General features: G+C 35.8%; 4 protein-coding genes across 5 annotated transcripts in view; 2 read left to right on the top strand and 2 right to left on the bottom strand.

Moving 5' to 3' along the window:
• LOC121730067 (glucose-6-phosphate isomerase) overlaps nt 1-24083 on the top strand; it is a 262618-nt gene that overhangs the window by 31495 nt on the left and 207040 nt on the right. The gene's annotated exons all lie outside the window — the stretch shown is intronic.
• On the bottom strand, nt 4030-7108 carry LOC121730240 (cytochrome c oxidase subunit 5B, mitochondrial-like). Its single transcript, XM_042119205.1, has 4 exons — nt 6938-7108; nt 5547-5720; nt 5275-5318; nt 4030-4326 (listed from the first exon to the last, which is right to left on the bottom strand). The coding sequence occupies exons 1-4, from the start codon at nt 7023-7025 to the stop codon at nt 4264-4266; spliced, it is 369 nt and encodes a 122-aa protein (XP_041975139.1). The 5' UTR covers nt 7026-7108; the 3' UTR covers nt 4030-4263.
• LOC121730247 lies at nt 15315-19123 on the bottom strand. The gene is made up of 4 exons (XM_042119218.1): nt 18971-19123; nt 18715-18852; nt 17034-17198; nt 15315-15421 (listed from the first exon to the last, which is right to left on the bottom strand). The coding sequence occupies exons 1-3, from the start codon at nt 19094-19096 to the stop codon at nt 17118-17120; spliced, it is 345 nt and encodes a 114-aa protein (XP_041975152.1). The 5' UTR covers nt 19097-19123; the 3' UTR covers nt 15315-15421; nt 17034-17117.
• The window catches only part of LOC121730069, a 116244-nt gene continuing 114067 nt past the window's right edge, over nt 21907-24083 (top strand). Inside the window, exon 1 of one of the 2 annotated variants that reach the window (XM_042118889.1) lies at nt 21907-22191. The gene's annotated coding sequence lies outside the window, so the exon portion shown is untranslated. Of the gene's footprint in view, nt 22198-24083 lie in introns of both variants that reach the window. The other variant, XM_042118908.1, reaches the window with a different exon arrangement.

The following is a 24083-nucleotide window of genomic DNA, read 5'->3' as shown; positions in this document are numbered from 1 at the left end:
AGTTCTCTCAGCACCTTCCCAATCTAATCATGGTATACCTTGGTGCAAAATCTTACTTGTTGATTGCATAATATGCTTAGACTACTTCCTACGAAACCGAAGTCACCACATGTTTCCATATAAATTTTAAGGAGTTCCCACGATTAGTCATGGCTCCCAGCATCAGATCACCACTTTTGTGAGTATAGTACCAAATAGGCTACTTGACCTAATTTTTTTCTTCATGCTAATCGCTTCTTAATCATTCATTTTCACAAAAAAAAAAAACTAATATTTTAATATTTTACACAGTAGAAACCCATAAAAATGTTGATTGAAAAATATGCCTTATAAATGGCGCCAAAAACACTGTCCGCCATAGTGTGACGTCATACGTTTTGTATTTTAATCTCTTTTTATTGAACATTTTTTATGTGATAAATGTACGAGTCTAAAAGTGCCCAAAAATATAAAATACCTAAAAAAATATGAAATTAGAAATCATTTGTAATGTTGAAAACTTTTGGAGAAAAGTTTTGGCCATTTCATTTCCCGTCTACAATAAATGGAGATAATATATAAAACTGATGTTTTATTTGAATTATTCAAGAAAATATATTTTAGAAATCTTTGTGGGCTTATTCTTATTATTTTTGTACAAATAAACTAACATATAACGAGCGCGATAAATGAAAGATATTAAATTAGGAGTCTGATGACGTCACATCCGAATCGGAAGTACCGCAAAAGCGTTTTCGTCACTACAAATCCTATTTTCATAAAATCGTATTTACAAATCGACTCGATTCGATTTGTAAATACGATTTTATGAAAATAGGATTTGTCAATCATAAGCTTTTATTTGATGATTAGGGTGAAATACGGTTTCCTAGGCCAAGTTCTACTAGAAATATGCATTTGTTCAATGAAATTGAATATAGGTCAAGTTTCCTATTGGGATGACACTCTGTACGCCAAAAAAAAATTTTTGAAAATCGGTTCACAAACGACGTAGTAATCGTTGAATATAAAAAACGAACATAACACCTCCCCTATTTTGAAAGTCAGTTAAAATTGTTGCCTATGTGTATTCTGATGTATAAGCTATATTATTGTAAAGTTTCATTATGATACATTCAGTAGTTTTTGCGTGAAAGAGTAACAAACATCCATACACCCAAACAAACTTTCGCCTTTATAATATTACTTATTATAAAGTAAATAAAGTAATAAAGTATAAAGTAGGATTAATTATATTCTGTTCACTAAACAATGCTGGCATGTCTTGTATGGCAAAAGCCCTTATTAAAATAAAGATTTAAAAAAAATCTCTTTGTCGCGGGACAAAAAACCGACAATAATCGGGGAACGGGCCGCAAAGTGCGAAACATGTTCGCTCGTCTGTCGGACGCCATCTAATGGCGTATTTAACCCTTAACTACAGTGGTGAACAATAATCACGTTTCTATAGTTGTGGGGTCCATTGGACCCATGTATTTTTAAAAGGCAATAAAAATGAAAGTATCCCGAATAATTATTAAAATGTTTATAAGCTTTATTATATATTATATAACAAACATAGTGTTTTAAAAAATGAACAATAGGAACATACATTTCTAACATTAATTTGTACTTATTATAATCAGTTCAGGTTTCCTTAATCTAAAAACAAGCTTATGAAAAAAAATTATAAAAAATATAAAACTGGTCGCCAAGTAAAAACAAAAAATATTTTCTATAATAAAAAGATATGTTTTCTAAAAACATACTAAAAACAAATAAATAAATTTTAAAACAAAAATTTTGACACCAATTTCATTTACCCTACTTACAAACATGTACTGCAAACAACTTTTGCACATGTCATGCAAATAGGTTGCTGGCACTTAGTACATAAGTGAACAGTCTTAGCTGCTTATTTCAGAGTTCGAGTCATGATCACTTTCCATTACAAAATCTTCGTCATTATCAGAAAACTCATTATCAGAGTGAGTATTTAGAGCATCTCTCACAGAAATCGAATTTTCTTCTTCATCACTGCTTAAATCAGCATTCAGCCATTGCTCTATTATATCTTCGCGATTGGTTGACATATTTTTATTATTTTCCATGATGAAAACTGAAATTTAACATAAAAACAACTACAAAACAAGAATTATAAAAATACGTATCTATAGTCGTGGGTCCAATAGACCCATGCATAATCATTTACTTAGCATTGGAGTAGCTCGCGAAAAACGTCCGTCTTGCTGCGTATGCACCGGCTTACTGTCGGAAGGTACTGAGGTGCGCGGGGAGCTCCACCATCCACAGCGCTACTAGTGCTTGTTTAAAGAATCACCATGGGTCCAGTGGACCCACGACTATAGTTAAGGGTTAAAAACAGGCGGATCCGTCGGACGCCAGTAGACGGCGTTTTTTTCCCCCGTATTTTAACGTCATTATTTTGCGATAAAAACATATTCTATCCTGCTCAAACTTATACAAAGTACTGGAGATACGACAAGGATGGAACAGAATACTACGTATAACAACACGTGATACAAAAATTTTAAATTCCAACTCAGTATTTGCAACGCAGTGCACAGTGCAAAGCAGTGCGGGTTTTTTACCTTTAAATTATTATAATTACCGTGTGTTTAAAGTGAAAATTGTGTTTTTATAATGAACGGGTAAGTAATAAACAGTTTTTAATTCATATCTTATGTTATGAATAATTTTGAATGAATGGTTTATTTTTTAAATAACATACGAAATATTGACGTGTATTGACTTTCACCTACTTACACCTTAGGATTAACAAAATATTGTAGGGTAAAATAATATTAAATTATATAAATTATGTTAGTGTATATCATACAGATTCTAACAACATAAACTGTATATATATATTTCATACAAAATTAGGGAGTTTTCGTCATTTTAATGCGACGGGGCGCTATTTCCAGTCCTAGGCCGAAATCTGTCTGACAGTTACGCCCGAAGATGTCATTTTAAATTTTGACAGACGAGGGGATATACGAGTAAGTATATATTAAGTCTATAAAATATCTTTGAGTCTATGTATATGTATACAAATCGGATCTCTCACTCATGCTTCGCAGGAATTTCGCGGCGTCGCGCACGGTTCGCGCGCGAGTGTGGATGCGGTCGGGGAACCAGCCGCGAAGTGCGAAAAATATGCGAACCGGATCCACACTCACGTTTCGCGGAAAAATTGCGGCGTCGCGCGCGAGTGGGGATGGGGCCGACTGGGTTGCACCAGAGGCGTGGGTAAAGTTAAAGTTAAATATGGCGTCCAAACACCCCATATTCTCATACGACATCTGTAAATTTTTCCGGTTATAGTTATGGTTAAAGTTAGTTGGTGCAATCCAGTCTTAGGTAGATAGACCGTACGTGCAAAATTTCGCCTCCCCAAAGAGAATGTCATATGGCCTCCCTTCGCGGCCCGGTTACATTGTTTACGAAAACTGATCGAAAGAACGAACGATCCCATTAAACGAAAGATCCCATTAAACGAAAGATCCCATTAAACTAAAGATCCCATTAAACGAAAGATCCCATTAAACGAAAGATCCCATTAAACGAAAGATCCCATTAAACGAAAGATCCCATTAAACGAAAGATCCCATTAAACGAAAGATCCCATTAAACGAAAGATCCCATTAAACGAAAGATCCCATTAAACGAAAGATCCCATTAAACGAAAGATCCCATTAAACGAAAGATCCCATTAAACGAAAGATCCCATTAAACGAAAGATCCCATTAAACGAAAGATCCCATTAAACGAAAGATCCCATTAAACGAAAGATCCCATTAAACGAAAGATCCCATTAAACGAAAGATCGCATTAAACGAAAGATCCCATTAAACGAAAGATCCCATTAAAATTATTTGAAATGTTGTTATGTTTAAATGGTATGACCAAAGAGAATATAATCACTACGGGTATGACTTACGCGGTGCTAGAACTTAACAGACGAAATATTAATTTGTGCGCACTTATTATAATAAGAGGACTTTCAATAAAATACTAGATAAGTATTTAAGACACCTTTAATTAATTATCTACATTAAAATAACTCCTTACAACACAACACGGCAGCAATAGGTAACAATAAAACACTGATAATGATAGGCTTATAAATATTTAATGATGTTTTAGTTCTTTTAACGCATCTGAACCATAGTTTTATTGTTTATTATTATATAATCTGTGGAACATTGTGGATGCGTTAGCCAGTAGTCACTACTAATTGTAAAACTAAATCAAAACAATTTACAATGGTGCCTTCTCGATTAACTTGTACCAGTGTCCGCACTCACAGCGACGGGGATGACCCTGTAAAAATCACAATAATAAATAAATAATAAAAAAAGCCTTTATTTCTTGATCCTTACAAGTAAAAGAAAGATAAAACAAAAGTTTTTAAATTGAAAAGAAAAGAATAGTAGTTTTTTTAACAGGAACCCTATTAACAGGGCCTCCTCCAATTCTTTCTATTTTGTTCTATCCTGGGCTAACAGTGTCCAGTTTAAAAACCAAAGTGTTACTAGATAAATATGCTAGCAGACACATAAATAAGGCAAAAGTATAGTGTATACAGAGTACAGACATTATGGTTACACAATATTTTGGCATTGTCTCTCAAGCAACAATATAATATATCTGTTACCAACTTATAATTCTGTACAGTGTGGATGTGTGTGGACTAGCTTTACCAAATAAAAAGAAACCAAAAAAGTTTTTTTTTATTTATTTAGTAAAGCTAAGCATGTCAAAACATACTAAAAATGTGATTAAAATATATTCAATGTGTCATATAAACTAGCTAAAAGCCGAGCTCTGTGAGGGCTCGCATCTTCACACCTTGACTGTCTGCCCCCTAGACAAGTGGCAAAACGCTAACGCTAGCGCTGACACTAACGCTACAAAATGTATGGGTTTGACATTTGTATTCGCTAGCGAAGCGATGACTTATGTCAAATAGCATACATTTTGTAGCGTTGGCGTTAGCGTTTTGCCACTTGTCTAGGGGGGCTGATCTGATAATACATCTACAATCTACATATAAAAAACCGTGACTGACTGATGATTTAAAGTTTAAACACATCTACATATAAATAAAAATTACTATGTTAAAGCACAAATCAAAAGTCGTGACAGTTTTTTCATAAAGTGTACCACAAATGTACAGGTTGTGGGATATACTATGGCTCGCTTCGCTCGCCCTGATTATTACTAATAAGTTACATTTTATTTCTATTACAAAATTGTATCTATAATTACCTTATGTACCCAAAGCCAGGTGACTGATGTAGCGTGTTCCTCGCCTGTAAATTATAATGGACTCATTAATATCACTTTATATATTTTTTTATTATACAACTTCATGAAGTTTGTTACATAGTAATTAGAGAAACATCAACTATGATTAACATTTCATGACTTACAAAATGGGGTTGTACAAAAGATGGATTTAGTACTTTTATTTTTATTTTTGCTCCAAAGATCAAATAATATATTTTAAAAAATGAAAATGATGTACTTATGTTACTTACAAATGCAACCAACAATTCTGGCATCAAAGGATGAGGGCACTAGGGTGGGGTTGTCGCGTGTGCCCGCAGCCTTCTTCAGGACCTTTAGGTTGAAAGGATCGTCATTGCCAGACTCTAGGGCCAGCAGCTCTCTCCTCTCTAGACCAGTGGCGTGCTCCAGGGGGTCGGGCATCACTGTAAGACAGGTATTGTTATATTTAAACCCATCAATCCCCAAGCGGCACCTGGCTGTCGCATAACAATTGAAAATCTATTGTGTCTGCGATTCCCACAATCGAGGTATTAAACAAAATAAATATGTTTCTCATGTATTAGAGTTGTAATTGAAACCTAGCTAGTATACAGTTTCAAGTCTTACGTTTGATTTGTAACATTTGTTAAAATTTAATTTTTAAATATATTTTTTATACAAAAAGGTATTAAAGGTAAAGGTATATGAACCAACATTCAATTTGTTAACATTTTTCCATGCACATTAATATTAAAAACTTACTTAACGTAGATCAAATATAACATTTTGATATTAAATTAATATTGTGTATTCAAAACTTGTAATAGTATTGTTTATTGCACATAAAATAATAAGGCCCTGATAACATTTAGGGCAAAATAGATTCCTAACAGGTTAAGATTATCAGCATTGCCAGATGTCTCGATTTTTCAATCAAACTTAAATGTCCCGCTTTTTGGGGATAACTTGAACTTATGTGCAGCATGCTGAGAAAGAAAGGTGGAGTGTGGGAGATAGAGGGGTGGAGTATCTATGGCTACTTTTGCTATCTATTGTCACGTAAATGTAGTTTTAGGCCAATTAAAGAGATAAAAATTCTAGAACTTTTAATTTATTATGTTTTATTTACTAAGTATGTCCCGCTTTAAACTGAAGAATCCCGCTATTTTCAGTCAAAAAGTGCTAAAGTCGCTGAAACGCTGGATTATATACACCCCAGAGGCCAGATAAGACACACATAAAATTTACCTTTGTAACTTAACCTACAAACGCAAAACTTTTAGAACCAAAAGAGATCCATTCATATTTAAACAAATTCTTTGTAGCTATAAGGTTATAAGATTTGGATTTTTTTTGGTTGTACATGGTAAAAAAAGTATATCTTTGTCGACATTACACAAGTATCTAAAAGGAAAATCGATGAAATGTGCGTAACATTATGACATTCAGCAATGTTCATAAAACCCGAAATACAGTACCCATATAGTGGTTTATTATCAAGATATTTAGGAAGAGTTTATCGAAACAATAATAAAATTATTGGGGCCTTAGTTGTTCGATTTATTTTGATTATAAATAGAAGCAAAATTAGATTTTGACATTACGTAACAAAACTTTGACAGTTCCCTGTTCAAGCAAGAAAATGTTCACAAAATCTTACTTTTATCGGCATATCCCCGACGAGCGGTGGATAAAAGAGCACTTTTGAGAGCATTTGCCCTAATAATTTGTCGACACAAGGAAGCCATTTCACTTTGTTTCGCACTAGACCGCTTCTTGCGATAGCAAGTGGACTGAAATCATTTGACAAGAAATGTTCAGTATTGCCAGCAGGGAAATGGGAATTACTCTACCAATAGACTAAAGTCATGCAATCAACTAGGGTCTAGGGATGTTTAAGTTACGCTCAAAGACCGAAAACGCTCAGTGAGCGAAAAAATGGCTCACAACGCGTTGTGGTCATAGTGAAACGGCCACGACGAGTTCTGAAACTAGGTTAGTTACTCAGGAGTAATTTTATAGCGCCCAAGTGTGTGCGCAATACACAAGAGCACTCTGGTTTCAATGAAACTAGGCCAGTAATTTTATAGTGCCCAAGTGTGTGCGCAATACACAAGAGCACTCTGGTTTCAATGAAAGCCAGCCGGTTGAGCAGAAGTCATTTCATAGTGCCTAAGTGTGTGTGCAATACACAAGAGCACTCTGGTTTCTATGAAACCAGTCCAGCTGGCCGATTCTGTATCGTACATTAGTGAGTTAATCACTGAGTTAGTAACGAAACGGAGGAGTGAGCAACGGAAAGTCTCACTTTTGTATGCAATTGAATACAAAAAGTGGCGCTTTCGGTTACTCACTCCTCCATTTCGTTACTAACTCAGTTATTAACTCACAAATGTACGATACAGAATCGGCCAGCTGGTACGCATGAGTAATTTTATAGTGCCCAAGTGTGTGCGCAATACACAAGAGCAATATTCTTAACTCTCATAATCCAATGGAGCGCTGGCGATAGATCAGGTGCAGGACCGACTTTTACACGTGCACACACGTGGGCACTATGTAATAAGTTCTGCGTAACTGCCCTGGTTTCATTGAAACCAGAGTGCTCTTGTGTATTGCGCACACACTTGGGCACTATAAAATTACTCCTGCGTCACTGGCCTGGTTTCATTGAAACCAGAGTGCTCTTGTGTATTGCGCACACACTTGGGCACTATAAAACTACTCCTGCTTAACGTGCTCTTGTATATTGCGCACACACTTGGGCACTATAAAATTACCTCTGCCTAACTGGCCTAGTTTCATTGAGGGTAAGGCCAAATTAGCCTCGAAGAAGCTTGGCGTTCTTAACAGAGCGAGACAGTACTTCAGTCCGGACCAACGCCTACAACTCTACAAGGCGCAGGTTCGGTCTCATATGGAATATTGTTCTTATCTCTGGGCAGGGGCGCCAAAATACCAACTGCTCCCTCTGGATCGTATCCAACGAAGGGCTGCTCGAATTATTGACTGCCATAGTGTTTCAAACAGCTTGGACCCCCTGGAATTACGCCGAGATGTAGCTTCACTCTGCATCCTCTATCGGTTGTATCACGGGGAGTGCTCTGAGGAATTGTTCGGAATCATACCACCTGCAACTTTTCGCTATCGTCCCACGCGAAAAACATACCATCCTCGTTACCTTGATGAGTGGCAGTCTTCCACAGTGCGTTTTTCGCGTAACTTTCTGCCGCGCACTGTAAAACTCTGGAATGAACTGTCACCAGCAGTATTTCCGGACCGATACGACCTGAAAACCTTCAAGAAAAGAGCGTATTCCCTCTTAAAAGGCCGGCAACGCACCTGCAGCTCTTCTGATGTTGCGAGTGTCCATGGGCGACGGTAGTTGCTTACCATCAGGTGACCCGTTTGCTCGTTTGCCCCCTTATTTAATTAAAAAAAAATTGAAACCAGAGTGCTCTTGTGTATTGCGCACACACTTGGGAGCTGTAAAATTACTCCTGCGTATCACGGCCTGGATTCAGAACGCGTCGTGGCCGTATTCCTTAGGGCCACAACATGAATTCGCGTCGTGGCTGTTTTTAATGCTCAGAACGCGTCATGGTTTTACTCGATTACCACAACGCGTTGTGGTCGAGTAGCACGTCAGCCACGACACGAATTTCGCTTTGTGGTATTTCTGTGATTACCAGAACGCGTGGTGGCCGTTTTCACCAGGGCCACGACGCGACTTTCGCGTCGTGGCCGTTTCACTATGACCACAACGCGTTGTGAGCCATTTTTTTGCTCACTGAGCGTTTTCGGTCTTTGAGCGTAACATATATACATAAGAGCGCTGCGGTGGGGTGAGTCGTTAATCGTTATCGTTTTGTAGTTTTGTAGGGAATCATGGAGCACCATAGGCTTTTAGTGGTTAGCCCCCACGGCACGGAGTCTTGCATACCCCGGCAGATGTCCCCTATGCAAAATGCAGAAATCATTTCCCCCTGGAAGCAAGGGATTCCACTTTCCAGAGTGTATTTAAATTATGCAGCATTATATCCGATATCGCACCGATATTGTAGAGATCGACAGAAACTTAATGTTAAAACAACAGATACCATATTATACATTCTGTCAAGATAGAGTAGACACAGTACAATATTTTCTTAAACGTAAATTTCACGCTCTAATTAAGGTGTTTTTTTCTCTTTGTATTTCCCAACAGACAACGCTTATATACACATTAAAATATATAATCATCTTGCACATTTTTATCTCTATTTAGTATTTAATAAGGTTTTCATATTTTTTATGATTTAAAAATTCCGTACAGTGTCTAATTTTTTTTGACAAGCTAAGGCCGTTACAAATAGTCAGAACTCAAGATGCATCTCGGTCTCAAGACGCGGTTCAGGCTCTGTGATTGGTTGGCTGTCAAAATTTGGACCAATCACAGAGCCGAACCGCATCTTGAGACCGGGTCGCATCTTAAGTACTGACTATTTATACAGGCCTTAAGAGGCCCATTCACGGCAGGACTGCACGGCAGTCCTGCCGTGAATGGGCCTTTTAAGATAATAAGTAAATATTATCTGGTCTCTGAGGGTCTCTGGCATAATTAATTTCAATACGAGATCAGTGATTTTAGCGTTGGGAGCTGTACTAGTAAAAACTGTGACACAGCTCCCAAATAAGCATAGGTTGGGACTTGGGAGTTAGGACTCTAGCATAGTAAAAGGAGGGGAAGTAAGTTATCTTCATACAAAGGCACCGCACGCGGCTTGTATGTGTGCACCATAGTATTAATGCGTCGCCACGTACGGCACACAACATAATCTCGGCCAGTTTAGCTTCATGGGTACTGCCGAGATTTTGTTGTGTGCGGTACGTGACGACGCATTGATACTATGGCGCACACATACAAGCCGCGCGCGGTGCCTTTGTATGAAGATAATTTACTTCTCCTCCTTTTACTATGACTCTAGACTTGGGAATTAGAATTGACATCTATAAAAACAATCTAAATTTTCTTGAAATTGTGTATGATAACTGCCTTTAATAGACCGTACTTTAACAAATTTATTTTAAGTGAGTAACCGACGTACTCAGAGACATTTAAATATGATTAACTTTCAATTTAATGAAGAGTTTGACAGATAATGTATGGGGCTTATGTCAAAAATTTTGAATAACCTAATTATATTTAAGAAATTAATGTTCCACTCTGAGTGCGGCAGTAAGAGTGGGTTGCACCAGGGGCATTAGTTGTGTTCGTTTCGTTTTTCAATGCACATTGCACATGCGCAAAGTTAAAAATTAGTGTCAGTATGTTCTAAAATCTGACAGAAATTGTTAATATTTTAAAGCATGACACTCACACTGACACTAATTTTTAACTTTGCGCATGCGCAGTGTGCATTGAAAAATGAAACGAACACGATTACTGTTATACTTAGTTAAGGTTGAGGTTATCGACTATCGTCAAATATGGCGTCCATTATTGACTTTACCAAGAGATTTGACAGTTTATTTGACATTTTGTTATAGTTAAAGAAAGTTGGTATAACAACGCCTCTGGTGCAACCCACCCTAACTGAAACATGTGATTTTTAGGGTTCCGTACCCAAAGGCTAAAAACGTTACCATATTACTAAGACTTCGTTGTCTGTCCGTCTGTCTGCGTCCACGGTGTCTGTAAAAACTACTACTTATAGCTAGACTTCTAAATTTTCCACAGATTTTTCTCTTGCCACTATAACAACAAATAGGTACTGAAAAGAAAATAAAATTAATAATTAAATAGGCTCCCAATTCCCATAAAACAAACGTGATATTTTTGCCAGTTTTTGCTCGATATCAATACTAAATGGTAACAAGTAGGCACCTGAAATTTTCACAAAATCTCCAATAATTATTATGTGTATAATATATCTTAATATACTTTAATAATTATTAATGTAGTATATTTAAAATATTTAAGGGGCCCCCCATACGAAAAAACCAAATTTTATGCCTACTTTAATTATTGCTCTATACTCTATATTACGGCTGTATATAGCGGTACGGAACCCATCGTGCAAATTTTGTTTTATTCATTGTAATTTGTAAGTAAGATAGTAAAACAAGCAATTAAAATTATTTCATGTACTTAATAAAATAACATTTGAATATAAATAAAATGTATTAAATACCTTAAAAACTTCGCACCATGATAGTGCGAAGTTTTTAAGGTATTTAATAAATATATATGGTTTAAGATATTGCCACCATCAATATTACATCATGGATTTGTCCGTAAACTTTTATGTTTATGTTTGACTGTGTTATGTGTATTCTAGATTAGTTTAAATTAAGTACTTATATTAGAGTCAATCAAATTTTGAAACAAAAGTTAAATATGAGCTAAGTGATTCATAAATCATAGCTATTTTTTAAAGTAAAATATAATTAGTGCTTGTACTCTGTAGTTGTTAATTGAGAATGTTACTAGGTATGCCAAATTGCTTGAAATTTTGTCACAGTAAAGCCTGTATGTATACAAATACACTAGTTTTTGTTGCAGTCAAAAATACTAGGTATTTTTGATTTCAGAGTTTTGATTGTATAGGGATTCAAAGTTTCGAAAAATATCGATTCCCGCTAACAGTCCCGCGACCGCTTGTGACGTCATAGCACAATTCTGCCGCGCGGGCCCCATACAATAAACGTGATTTTTTGCTCTATCTCAACAACGGCAACAGGTAGGCACATGAAATTTTCACCAAGGTCTTAATTATATGTGTACTTTAATAATGAATAATAATATTATAATAAAATAAAAAATTAAGGGTTTTCTGTGAGAACGTGGTATTTCTCCGGTCGAGCCGGCCCATTCGTGCCGAAGCATGGCTCTCCCACGTCTAAAATAGAGAATATAGTTTATAGAGCAAAATAGGCCAAAAATTGTGATTTTTGTATGGGAGCCCCCCTTAAATTTTTATTTTATTTTTATATTATTATTAAATCTTATATCTTTAAACGAGCAATTCTTGTATATATATAAAACCCCCTATATACTAAATTTCATGAAAATCGTTGGAGCCAACGATTTTCATGAAATTTAGTATATAGGGGGTTTCGGGGGCGATAAATCGATCTAGCTAGGAATAATTTCTAGAAAATGTCATTTTCATCGGATACCGAGCAAAGCTCGGTCAAACAGCTAGTAATATTAAAGTACACATATAATAGTGTCATACATAATATAGTAGTTATTAAATATTAAAGTACACGTATAACAATTAACAGTGTAATAATATAGTAGTGTGAAGTCACACGGTAACCAGGCGACCGCGTCGTACGGTTACAACTACTTGTTCTGCTTATAAATCGGAAACTAATTGACGTATATCGAAGTAATTCTTTCACTAGTATTTTTTATTTTTGACAGAGAATATGGAATGCTAATAATCAAAATTAGGTAACACGAGCTTTTGCCCGCGGCTTCGCTCACGTTAAGAAGTATTATTATATACAAACTTTCATCCCCTATTTGAACCCTTTGGGGTTGGAATTTATGAAAATCCTTTCTTAGCGGGACGCCTACGTTATAACATCTACCTGCATGCCATATTTCAGCCCAATCCGTCCAGTGGTTTGGGCTGTGCGTTGATAGATCACTATGTCAATCAGTCAGTCACCTTTGAGTTTTATATATATAGATTCTTCAATCAATAACAACGCGATTTTTTAGCTTTTTTTGCTCTTTATCAATAACGGCAACAGGTAGGCACTTGGAATTTTCACCAAGGCCTTAATTATATTATGTGTACTTTAATATTAATAATAATATTAAAATAAAATAAAAATGTAAGGGGGCCTCCCATACAAAAATCATTGTGGTGGTACGGAACTCTTCGTGTGCGAGTCCGACTCGCACTTGGTCGATTATTTATTTGTATTTTTTTACTTATCGGACTCGCTCATGAATACACATACCTTTATAGAGCAAAATAGGCCAAAAATTGTGATTTTTGTGTGGGAGCCACCCTTAATTTTTTATTTTATTATAACATACATATAATAAAACTGTAGAAATGACAATTCTGTATATTAAAGATATCCAAAAAATAATATGTGGGGGCTGTTACTACATCGCTATAGAAGCCAAAACTGTGGTTAGTTTTTTGTCTGTCTGTCTATCTGTATGTTTGTTCCAGCATCACACGAAAACTACTGATCCGATTTGAATGCGGTTTTCGCAGATATATTTGTCTTCTTCCAACTTAACATCTGGTGTACAAAATTTTTTCCCCCACCTCTCCGAAGGGTCAAAAGAGGGGGTAAGATTTTGTACCAAACTTTTTTATTTAACACGAAAACTACTGATCCGATTTAAATACGGTTTTCGCAGATATATTTATCTTCTTCCAATTTAACATCTGGTGTATAAAATTTTTCCCCCACCCCTTTTTAGGGGGCTGAATAGGGGGTCAGATATTGTATCAAACTTTTTTTTTAACATGAAAACTACTGATCCGATTTGAATATGGTTTTCGCAGATATATTTGTCTTCTTCCAACTTCATATCTGGTGTATAAAATTTTTCCCCCCCACCCCTCAAAGGGGACCAAAGAGGGGGCAGATTTTGTGTCAAACTTTTTTCTTGAATAAACTTAGATAATATTATAAACTGTATTTTCCAATTTAATATCTGGTGTAAAACTACTGATCCGATTTGAATAATATATGCCTTATTCAAACTTAGCATCTGCGCCGGCCCAATCCCCCCCCCCCCCCCCCCCCCCCCCCTCCTGGTAATGTTGCTAAGAACAATGGTGTTGCGTCGTTAGTGTTGAGTTTTAATTCTCTTTCTTTAGAATCAAAGTAAGTTATTTATTAAAAGTGAAATGAATCTAACCAAAACTAAACATGCAGATTTTGCGTGTCGATTGATTAATATGCGGCAGGCTTTGCCCCTGCCGATACTTGGAAGGGCTGCGCTCCCCCCCCCCCAAACCCCCCCCCCCCCCCTCCTGGTAATGTTGCTAAGCAAAATGGTGTTGCGTCGTTAGTGTTGAGTTTTACTTCTCCTTCTTTAGAATCAAAGTAAGTTATTTATTAAAAGTGAAATTAATCAAACCAAAACTAAACATGCAGATTTTGCATGTCGTTTGATTAATATGCGGGAGGCTTTGTCCCTGCCATTACTTGGGGGGGCTTTCTTCGCAGCCTAACGAAGCAACCAATTGACTTGATTTTTGACATCGACTTAGTTGAAAGGATGGAGAGTAACATAGTCATATTATTTTTTATTTATTAGTAAATTTAGAAAAAATCTAACGTAGCTTTAGCAGATCATAGTATTGTATAAAATCATTTGTCTAAACGCATTGTCCAGGGAGTTAATTGGGGAATACGTTTGTATGGAAAAACAGTGCGAGCGTACCCTTTTGATACTCTGTATTTACTAAAGTAATGATCGTACAGTAAAAATGTTTGGACGTAATTTATAGTAAATTTAATGTAGATAATTAATGTAGAAGTCACTAAAGAGATATTTTAAACAATTTTCGAGTCACAAGCAAAATCCTTGAAAAAGATACCTGTCCCCCCCCCTCCCCCACCGCCGGCTCTTGTCCCACCCTCGGGGACTTTTAGTATATATTCATCTGGACACCATTAGGAACAACTGTACCAACTTTTAAAAGTACACGAATTATTCGGTCTGATCGTCGATTTTGAAACTAATTTTTTTAGACTAGTTACTGATTCTTTATTGTGTATGTTTTGAGAATGGTTTAGATTCATAGTTTGGTCTACTGGAAAATGCCCTTTTAATTAATTTTTGTGTAATGTACCTAGTTATGTACAGACAGGACAAAGACTTTTGGGTTGGGTCCGCTAGTATTTATAATTTCCTATCATCCTCTTCCTCATCCGCTTCCTCTTCCGCTTCCTCATCCGCATCCTCTTCCTCAAAAAATATCCTCTTCCTCATCCGCATCCTCTAAATTTGCGCGTGAAAATTCCTCTTCCTCCTCCTCTTCCTCATAATCACTTCCTCAACAACCCTAGTTGTTTCTTCAAGTTTCTTAAATTTTATTTTCCATCATGTTAATTTTCGACTAAATCGCTGCTCCAATAACTTCCTTAATAGTACCTTACGTTGAACAGTTATAACCTGAAAGTAAAGAAGTAAGGTTTGCAAAACAATAATAGAATAATATGAAGATGTGATATCAATAGTTTTTTTAAATCTATTTGTTGTTTTTTGTTACCTCATCACACTCAAACAACTTGGCCAATTCATATGACTAGATAACGCCCACAACTCCATTGATTAGCAAAAATTCATTGGGTATCAAGCGTAAATTTTTCCGTAACAAACACTATTCCATGACTTTCCCCGTCTCTCAAAATGTGTGTTTACCAAAATTCAATAAAATCAGTTCAGCAGCTTAATGTGCCTACGGGAACCGTACATTCATCCGGGATAAAAACTATCTTAACTGCATACCAAATTTTCTTCTAAATCAGTTCAGCAGTTTAAGCTTGAAGAGGTAACAGACATACAGACACATTTTCGAATTTATAATGATAGGCCGGTATAAATAGTCAGTACTCAAGATGCATCTCGGTCTCAAGACACGGCTCAGGCAGGCAAGGTGATTGGTAGGCTGTCAAAATTTGGACCAATCACAGAGCCGAACCGCGTCTTGAGACCGGGTCGCATCTTAAGTACTGACTATTTATACCGGCCTTAGTTTAATAGTATGGATAAGATGAGTATAGAAGTGTAAATACGGATATGGATTGGTTAACACAATTGTAATAAATATATTTTAAATGTAGGCAAAAGGCATAGTGATTATTTAAAAGCCAAGATAGTACAAACGTTTTCTGTAATAAAATCTAAATTATACAATTTGTCATAGAAAACGTAATGTTCGCCTCTCCTAATTTATTTCGTTAATAGGCATGATGACTATTTTTTTTTTCTTATCGGTAATTGAAAGACACTTAAAAATAGAAAGATCGTTGAAAGAATGACTCTGATAGCTTAAAAATTCACCAAGATATGACAATTCAAATATCTCATAAAAAAGACCGGCCCGAAACGCTCCATACAAAGTGCTACGAAAGTATGACGTCAGTCTTTCGGAGTTTGTACGCATCGGGAGACAACTTTGTTCGACAGGTATATTAAATATTGCGTTTATGAAAGTGGTTTCATAACAAAAGTTGCATAAGTTATCGAATTGTATACAAATATTAAGAAATTTAATTGAAAAAAAATTCGACTTGAATATCCAACTTTGAAGGCGCATAACAAAAAAAAAATACAAATGCTATCAAGCTGAAATTTTGGGAACACTTATTTTTTACCGTGATTTCTTTATTTTATTAACAAAATTCACTAATCTTTGACCTTGTCATCATCCCTATTGTAGACGAATTCCCGGTCGTTAACAAGTCCTTTATATCCACTAATAGATTGTCGTATTAGGGTCGAAGCGCATCGAAGCGAATTACCAAAACTGAACATAACAAATTCAACCATAACTCCAGAGCGTAATGGACACACTACTTCTGAAAATTTTTCAAAGGCGCGAGCAATCTAAAACATATCCAACACGGTTTTTTACTTCAAACATATCTAACACGGTTTTTTACGCGGCGTCACCGTTTTTGGGAATTCGCTTCGATGCACTTCGACTCTGCGCTAGTAGAAATCGACCCTTATTTCTCATTTAAATATTATTAATTAAATGAGAAATAAGTATTATACTCACAGTAAGTAAGAACACGACTTTTCGTCTTATTTTGTGAATTTTTTTAACACAAAAGATAAAGGAAGTTATAATATTGGAACGGAATCAGTTTCGCGTCCTTCCGCTTCTTTGAACGAAGCACCCCTTGAATGAATTAAGACGAACATCAATTTCACCTTCTTCCAACTGTAAAAAAAGAATTTGCATTAGTTATATAAAAAAAACAAGGTATTTGCATCAGTTGTGTAATCATTCTTCAAATACTGACTACTGTAGTGACTGGGACAAGATTTTGAATGTCCGTAATGGTAAAATGGTTGCCCAAGCCCCAAGCACATGTAACGGCATTCTCGCAACATGGTCTTCCAACAAGTCCAGAGGAACCAAGACCTGAGCTCAATTCGTCTGGGACCAACTATTTCCGGGTTTCCTAATTTTTTTTTAAAATTTATAATATTTTATGACAGTAACCCGTCGATCGTGGGAAAATGAGACACAATAGATATTCTATAGCGGTAGACAACAGGCGGACCGCGAAATATTGTAAGTAATGTATTTTATACCAAGTATCAATGAATACATACATAAGGTATACGATACCTTTAATCTATACTTACTTATAAAACAAAGTCACTATTTTCCCTCATGTCGCTTGCGACTTTAGCCGCATGCGATTCGAAGACGTTCCGCGCGGCTTCGCCCGCGTAAATTAGATATTTCAGAGAAAAATAATTAGTCCACAAAAAAAAAGCCTATGATCCTTCACATGGTCTACTTCTTATCTGATCCAAATAACAGAAAAAATTCGTGAAAAACAGTTCGTGAGATAAGCCCTTTTAAATAATTTCCCCCGTTTTTGCTTATTTTCCTCTATTTCTTGGCTCCTATTAGTCTTAGCTAGATAAAATATAACCTATAGCCTTCCTTGATAACTGGGCTATCTAACACTGAAAGAATTTTTTAAATCGGATCAGTAGTTCTTGAGATTAGCGCGTTCAAATAAGCCCTTTCAAATAATTTCCCCCGTTTTTTTCACATTTTCCTCTATTTCTTAGCACATATTAGTCTTAGCATAATAAAATGTAACCTATAGCCTTTCTCAATAACTGGGCTATCCAACACTGAAAGAATTTTCCAAATCAGACCAATAGTTCCTGAGATTAGCATGTTCAAATAGGCCCTTTCAAATAACTTTTCTCCGTTTTTTCCACATTTTCCTCTATTTCTTAGCTCTTTTTAGTCTTAGCGTAATAAAATATAGCCTATAGCCTTCCTCAATAGCTGGGCTATTTAACACTGAAAGAATTTTTCAAATCGGACCAGTAGTTCCTGAGATTAGCGCGTTCAAACAAACAAACAAACAAACAAACTAACAAACTCTGCAGAATTATAATATTAGTATAGATAGCCACTGAACCGGTGAGCGTATGGGGCTAGATAAATTAAACGCGGAATAAGATTTAACAGTGGTCTTCCTGCGTGCCAGCGACATACCAATCTATACTCTACAGTATTAATCATTAATTTATGTATTGAAAACGTCATGATTCATGGATGAAGCGGGTAAGTAATAATGTGAAAACTATATTTTTTGCATGAAAAGAACAATGGAGTAAGTAATTGACACTCTTATGTTGTAAAACGCTATTTACCCGGTTTATCCACTCATGTCTTCTATTGTGATTTTAGATTACATACTTACTGGATCTAAGGAGTACAACTCTTTATAACACGACGGTGATACACATTCACGAACGCAACGGGTCCTAGTTAACCCACTTAATTGATTACAAGCAGCACTTTGTTCGCATGCTGTTTCGAATTCACGGAATGTCATTTCCTGTTAAAAAGATATTATAAAATTAAATATAGTATTTCAATCAATTGAAATTCAAAGATAAATATGACAGTAAGTTAATAACAGGTAACTAAAAGTTAAACACGAAAATACTATTTACATTTTTGGGAGAGTCTTTATATGGATATTCTTTAAACGTAAATATAACATCAACTTGATCACAATTAACAATATTTAGAACATTAAAAAAGACACATAAATTAACAACAGTTAATATACGATTCATATTTATTAGGTGAAATCACAAAATCGATGTTTACAACAATTCAGCTGCTATTAGTTTTTAGTGCGCATGCTTATTGCTTACACAGCAATATGCGTATACTTTACAATAGCCTACAATAGTCTTGCGAGGTGCAAAAAACCAAGTCTGTAATGTTTTTTATATCAAGTTTTATAATTATTTTTCGTTTACAGCATGTAGAGCTCAGAGACCTGTGTCCTATACCTATGGTTTCATAAGTGATATGCAAATGATACATCAATGAGACAGTGTCCAGCGATACAGCATTTTTGTTAAGGAATATGGATGGCCCGTGCAGGTACATCCCTACTTTATTATAAGGTAAATGACTAGTAGATTGGACAGTACCAGTCATTGGAAAAAGCACAAAATCACCATAATTATTATAAATATGGTGTTTTTGTGCTTTTTCCAATGACTAGCACTGTCCAATCTACTAGTCATTTACCTATATTTAAAAAAAAGCTACTGTCATGTTTTAAAGTCTATGGTTTCGGGATTCGATTTTCGGGAGTGACGGGAAAAATAGAGAGTTTTTCAGCACTGAAGCAGACTGAAGGTTTGATTTGATTTTTATTTCTCAGGGTTGCTCTCCTTGGCCTTAAGGCCTATTATGATAATCTGGGCTTGGACATCAGTTCTGAAAAAAGCAAAGTTTTAGTTTTTTCAAAAAAACCTAGCAAAACAACAAACATTGTCCTACAATATGGAGATATTTTACTGTTCAAAGATTTATTTTTATTAATCACTTGATGGATATCTTTAAAACTGCTGAAGCCATCCCGCACTCCCTTCAGCAGCTTCTGAAAACACCCGATTGTTATAAGCCAATATATGAACTTTTTAGCCTATTTAGGCATCTGTCAAGAGTCAAGAACTCAAGACAATGAAGACAATGACCAACAAATGACCAATGACGACAATATGTCAAATTGAAGAAGGGACAGTAAAATACTATCAAAACATGAGAAATGGCTTCGGCCTGATGAAAAAACTTATTATTCATATTATTTATATCAAAGAATTGGCTTCGGCCTGATGAAAACTCTATTTCAGATAGTTAATATAAAAGAATTGGGTTCGGCCTTCACTATCATTCAATAAATAGAGAAAACATAGAAATGGCTGTATGGGCAACGCTCCTTTTGCCTGTCCCGACCGGGACGAATTAACAAAAAAAAAGTCTATGGTTTCAAGACAAGGTATTTTATTATTCATTTAGTAAATCTTAAGTCTTCAGACATAAGGGTTATTTTACGTTGCGTTACTGTACGGTATTGCGTTGTAGGTACTTTTTTAGTATCAGTCATCTGTCATAGACCATGGTCACAGAATAGCAATATTAGTATGTCATAATGCTATACTGTGCCATCATGGTTGATGGTATTGGCTATATGGGCAACGCTCCCTTTGCCTGTCCCGACCATAAAGTTAATATACCTAGCGGAATAGAGCAACAATCTCGAGCTGTGAAACGAAACCGAAATTGGTTTCATCTGTGTGTAAAAATATTTGTACGTATACACTTACACAAGCATGATTGAACATGATTTCTATGAGTATGAGATTTTTTTTTTATTTTTTTTTTTAAACGGGCTTTGGCCCACCACACATTCCCACCACTGTATCTCCTGTGTCGCCAGGATCGACAGCGGCATCCAACCACGAAAACCCTTTGATATGATCTCAGGGAGCCCGAGGGACATGCTAAAGCTGTCTTGGGACCCGCAACGAAATTAATCAGAAGAAAATAGGAGGAGTAGGAAGAATTCCAGATTCCCTTCCCAATATAAAGCGGGAGACAGCACAAAGTTGCAGTGACCGAAAGTCAAAGAACTGAAGGGGAGAAGCACCACGGGAATTTAACGTTAATAATAATAGTGACTACTATGCTACAGCTAAATTTATTTATTGTGTTAGACTGTTGCCAATAGTAATTGTGACAAAAACGCTTGAAGGCACGGAAGTTCCTAGCGCTGTCCACGAGATCACCGTAGTATGCGACACCAGATGTGCAGAGTAGGTTGTTTAGCATTGTAGTTCTTTCGTCCTGCCAGAGACTGCACTCCCAGAGAACATGATGAGCTGTTTGTTCAAACATGTTGCCTTCGGTCGAGCACTCGCACATGGATGATGCTACCAGATTAAATCCGTAGAGTTTGGCCTTAAAATTTCCATGACCGGTAAGGAATTGAGAAACGCAGTGATCAATATCCATCCAATGTTTGGATAGTCGTTCACGAATATTAGGGAAAAATTTATAAAGATGTCGCCCTTTGGTGGAACAGTCCCAACGCGTCTGCCATTCGGAGATTAGGCTTTGCAAAGAGTTTTCTAAAGGTTCAAACAATCTTGCTATTTTATTTCTATCGCGAGCACTTAAAAAGAACGGGTTGTCAATGTTTTTGTTATGATAGTACATTGTCGCACGACGCTGAATCTCAAGGTCAACGGGTAAAACTCCGGCTAACACGGGCAAGGCTTCGGTGCTTGTGGTTCTGTAAACCTGTTCTGTATGAGATTAATTTGTCAACGTGCGGCACGTGCCGACTGGACGTCAAAAAAAGAGTGCTGCTGGCATGTATCACACGTCTCTTTTTACCACGCAGTGTTACTGATAGTGACATCTCGCTTGCTCAGGCCTTTGTTTCTCTATTCCGCTAGGTATATTAAAAAGGCCCATTCACGAATCACGGCAGGACTGCACGGCAGTCCTGCAGTGAATGGGCCTTTTAAACTTTATGGTCCCGACCGGGATGAATTAAAAAAAAAAAAGTCAATTGTTGTCAATTGTCAAACAAAACAGGGGAATTGGGATTTTACTTTTACGTAAATTTGTGCGTTTTTAAGCAATTTGTTTTCCCACTGTTCTATCGATAGTGAAAATATCATAATAACCTGTGTAAAGGACGGCTGAATATTCAAAAAGCATAACAAACTATTGGAACAGGCTTATCCTTGTGCTGTGTGCGTTTAGTCAATTGTGGTATATTTTGTTGGCTTGTTTTAATAAAAGTGAACAGCAATTTCTTATCAAAATTTTGGATGTGGATCGCGAACGCGTTTTGCTGTGATTGGTAAGTGTATATATTTTTGTAATCTAATGTGCATATTTCGAACAGTTTGTCCCTTGGCATACCTGCAGCTGACCGTTGTGATTATCTAGGATAGGATTTATACTGTGTTTTGTGTTGACAATTTCAACATACAGTAATGAACGCAGCATCTGTTTCTATACACTTTCCTTGGAACAAGGTACCTTGCTAACTTCTGCACAGCAGCAAGAGATTTGACATAAACAATATGTTTAATTAATAAAAGATTATTATTTATTATTGTTGTAAAATACAGATATTCTTCTGTAATTTGGCAGTTAAGTTAGGGTAGAAATTAATTTGTTGAAAAAAATTTGTTCAACATTGTTTATAGTTACCAACAAGTTAAATTATATGATAATTCTCTCATTATGTACATTTAAGGCTTTATACATTTTTGCAATTACCATTGCCAAGGTGCAAAAATTCCTTTCCCTTTCCTTCTTACTCATTAGGTGGCCATTGCTTTTAATAATTAAATCTAATATGAGCTGATGACTCACTGTCAGCTTAACAGAAATGAACTAAAATACTGCCAACTTGTATTCTATTTCATCACTCGTTGTTATTTAAATGTTATGTATTGTATTCAATAAATATAATGTATTGAAATATTTTACAAACCACATAAAGGTGTGTTTATATTATACCATCACACCTTCAACAGAATCACGAGCAAAAGGATTTGCATTGATCAGGCTTGTCTAACATATTGACCCTTGTCGGTGCAAACTCGGTGCGAGTGCACTTAAAACATTTTAAACATGGCATTTTAACTCTAAACTCTATACTTTAAGGTTGATTTTTACAGTAACACTTTTATAATGAATCTAGGTTCTTGTTTCACAATACGATTTTAAGTCAGACTTATATTCTACTAAACATGCTCCTTTGTTTAACATGAGATTTTGTGTTGGAGAAACAGATTTTAAATGAATTATTATATTGTGAAAGTGTTTTCATGATGTAAAATGTGTAATTGACTTTTATATTTTTGTGCTAATAAGTGATTTTTAGTAGTTGAAAAATTTTTATTGATTGACTTGTAGATCTGACCTCCTTTCATAGTAGTAACAGGGTAATTTCAGTATCCCGGAATCCTTAAGTTGCAGGACATAAAAATGATTCTTTATCGTTAATAAATCAGCGAGGTCTCTAATACACGAAGACTTTTCTATTTTGTCTCTGAAGGTGGACCAAAAACTAAGAATTTCCCTGGCAAATGATTCAGATATATATATATATATATATATTTTTTATAAAATATAATATTATAATATGTATTAACAAATTCTAGTCAGCTCTTTTTAATATGTAGATCAGTGTTGTTTAAAGCTTGTAAAGTGGAAGACTGTAAAATACTGAAATTTCAAACAATTTCAAAAATTTGAGAGAAACGCGATTTTAGTTGATTAATAATAATGTCTAATACTCGATAAAATATGTTCACTCTGTACAAACTTTCCAGATCTTGGACACCCTCGTCTACGCAAAGCTTGTCAAAATGTTGTTTTACCTTCCTCTGACGAGTTTTAGAAAATTCTGGGACAATGGACCATCTTTCGGCTACAAGTTTGCTTCGATTTTTAAATTTACAAATATCGAACCTTTCCAATTCACATTTTTATTCCATATATCTATACTAATATTATAAAGCGGAAGAGTTTGTTTGTTTGTTTGAACGCGCTTATCTCAGGAACTACTGGTCCGATTTGAAAAATTCTTTCAGTTTAAGATAGCCTATTTAGCGAGGAAGGCTATAGGCTATATTTTATTACGATAAAACTAATTGGAGTGAAGAAATAGAGGAAAATGTGGAAAAAATCGGAAGATTTTTTTTGAAAGGGCTTATCTCACGAACTACTGGAGCAATT

Source organism: Aricia agestis, chromosome 1 (genome assembly GCF_905147365.1).
Source record: "Aricia agestis chromosome 1, ilAriAges1.1, whole genome shotgun sequence".
In the NCBI taxonomy this organism is placed as follows: Eukaryota; Metazoa; Arthropoda; class Insecta; order Lepidoptera; family Lycaenidae; genus Aricia; species Aricia agestis.
This window is presented reverse-complemented; position numbering and strand designations above follow the sequence as displayed.

Bases quoted from the DNA above. Each gene is read 5' to 3' on its own strand.
- LOC121730247 (XM_042119218.1), bottom strand. From the start codon at position 19,096: ATGAATCGTATATTAACTGTTGTTAATTTATGTGTCTTTTTTAATGTT. The intron at 18,853-18,970 runs GTAAATAGTATT...TCTTTTTAACAG, and splicing joins ATAAAGACTCTCCCAAAAAT to GAAATGACATTCCGTGAATT. The intron at 17,199-18,714 runs GTAAGTATGTAA...CTTTTTTTACAG, and splicing joins AGTTGTACTCCTTAGATCCA to TTGGAAGAAGGTGAAATTGA.
- LOC121730240 (XM_042119205.1), bottom strand. From the start codon at position 7,025: ATGGCTTCCTTGTGTCGACAAATTATTAGGGCAAATGCTCTCAAAAGT. The intron at 5,721-6,937 runs GTAAGATTTTGT...CCTGTCTTACAG, and splicing joins TCGGGGATATGCCGATAAAA to TGATGCCCGACCCCCTGGAG. The intron at 4,327-5,274 runs GTAATTATAGAT...TGATTTTTACAG, and splicing joins CCTGGCTTTGGGTACATAAG to GGTCATCCCCGTCGCTGTGA.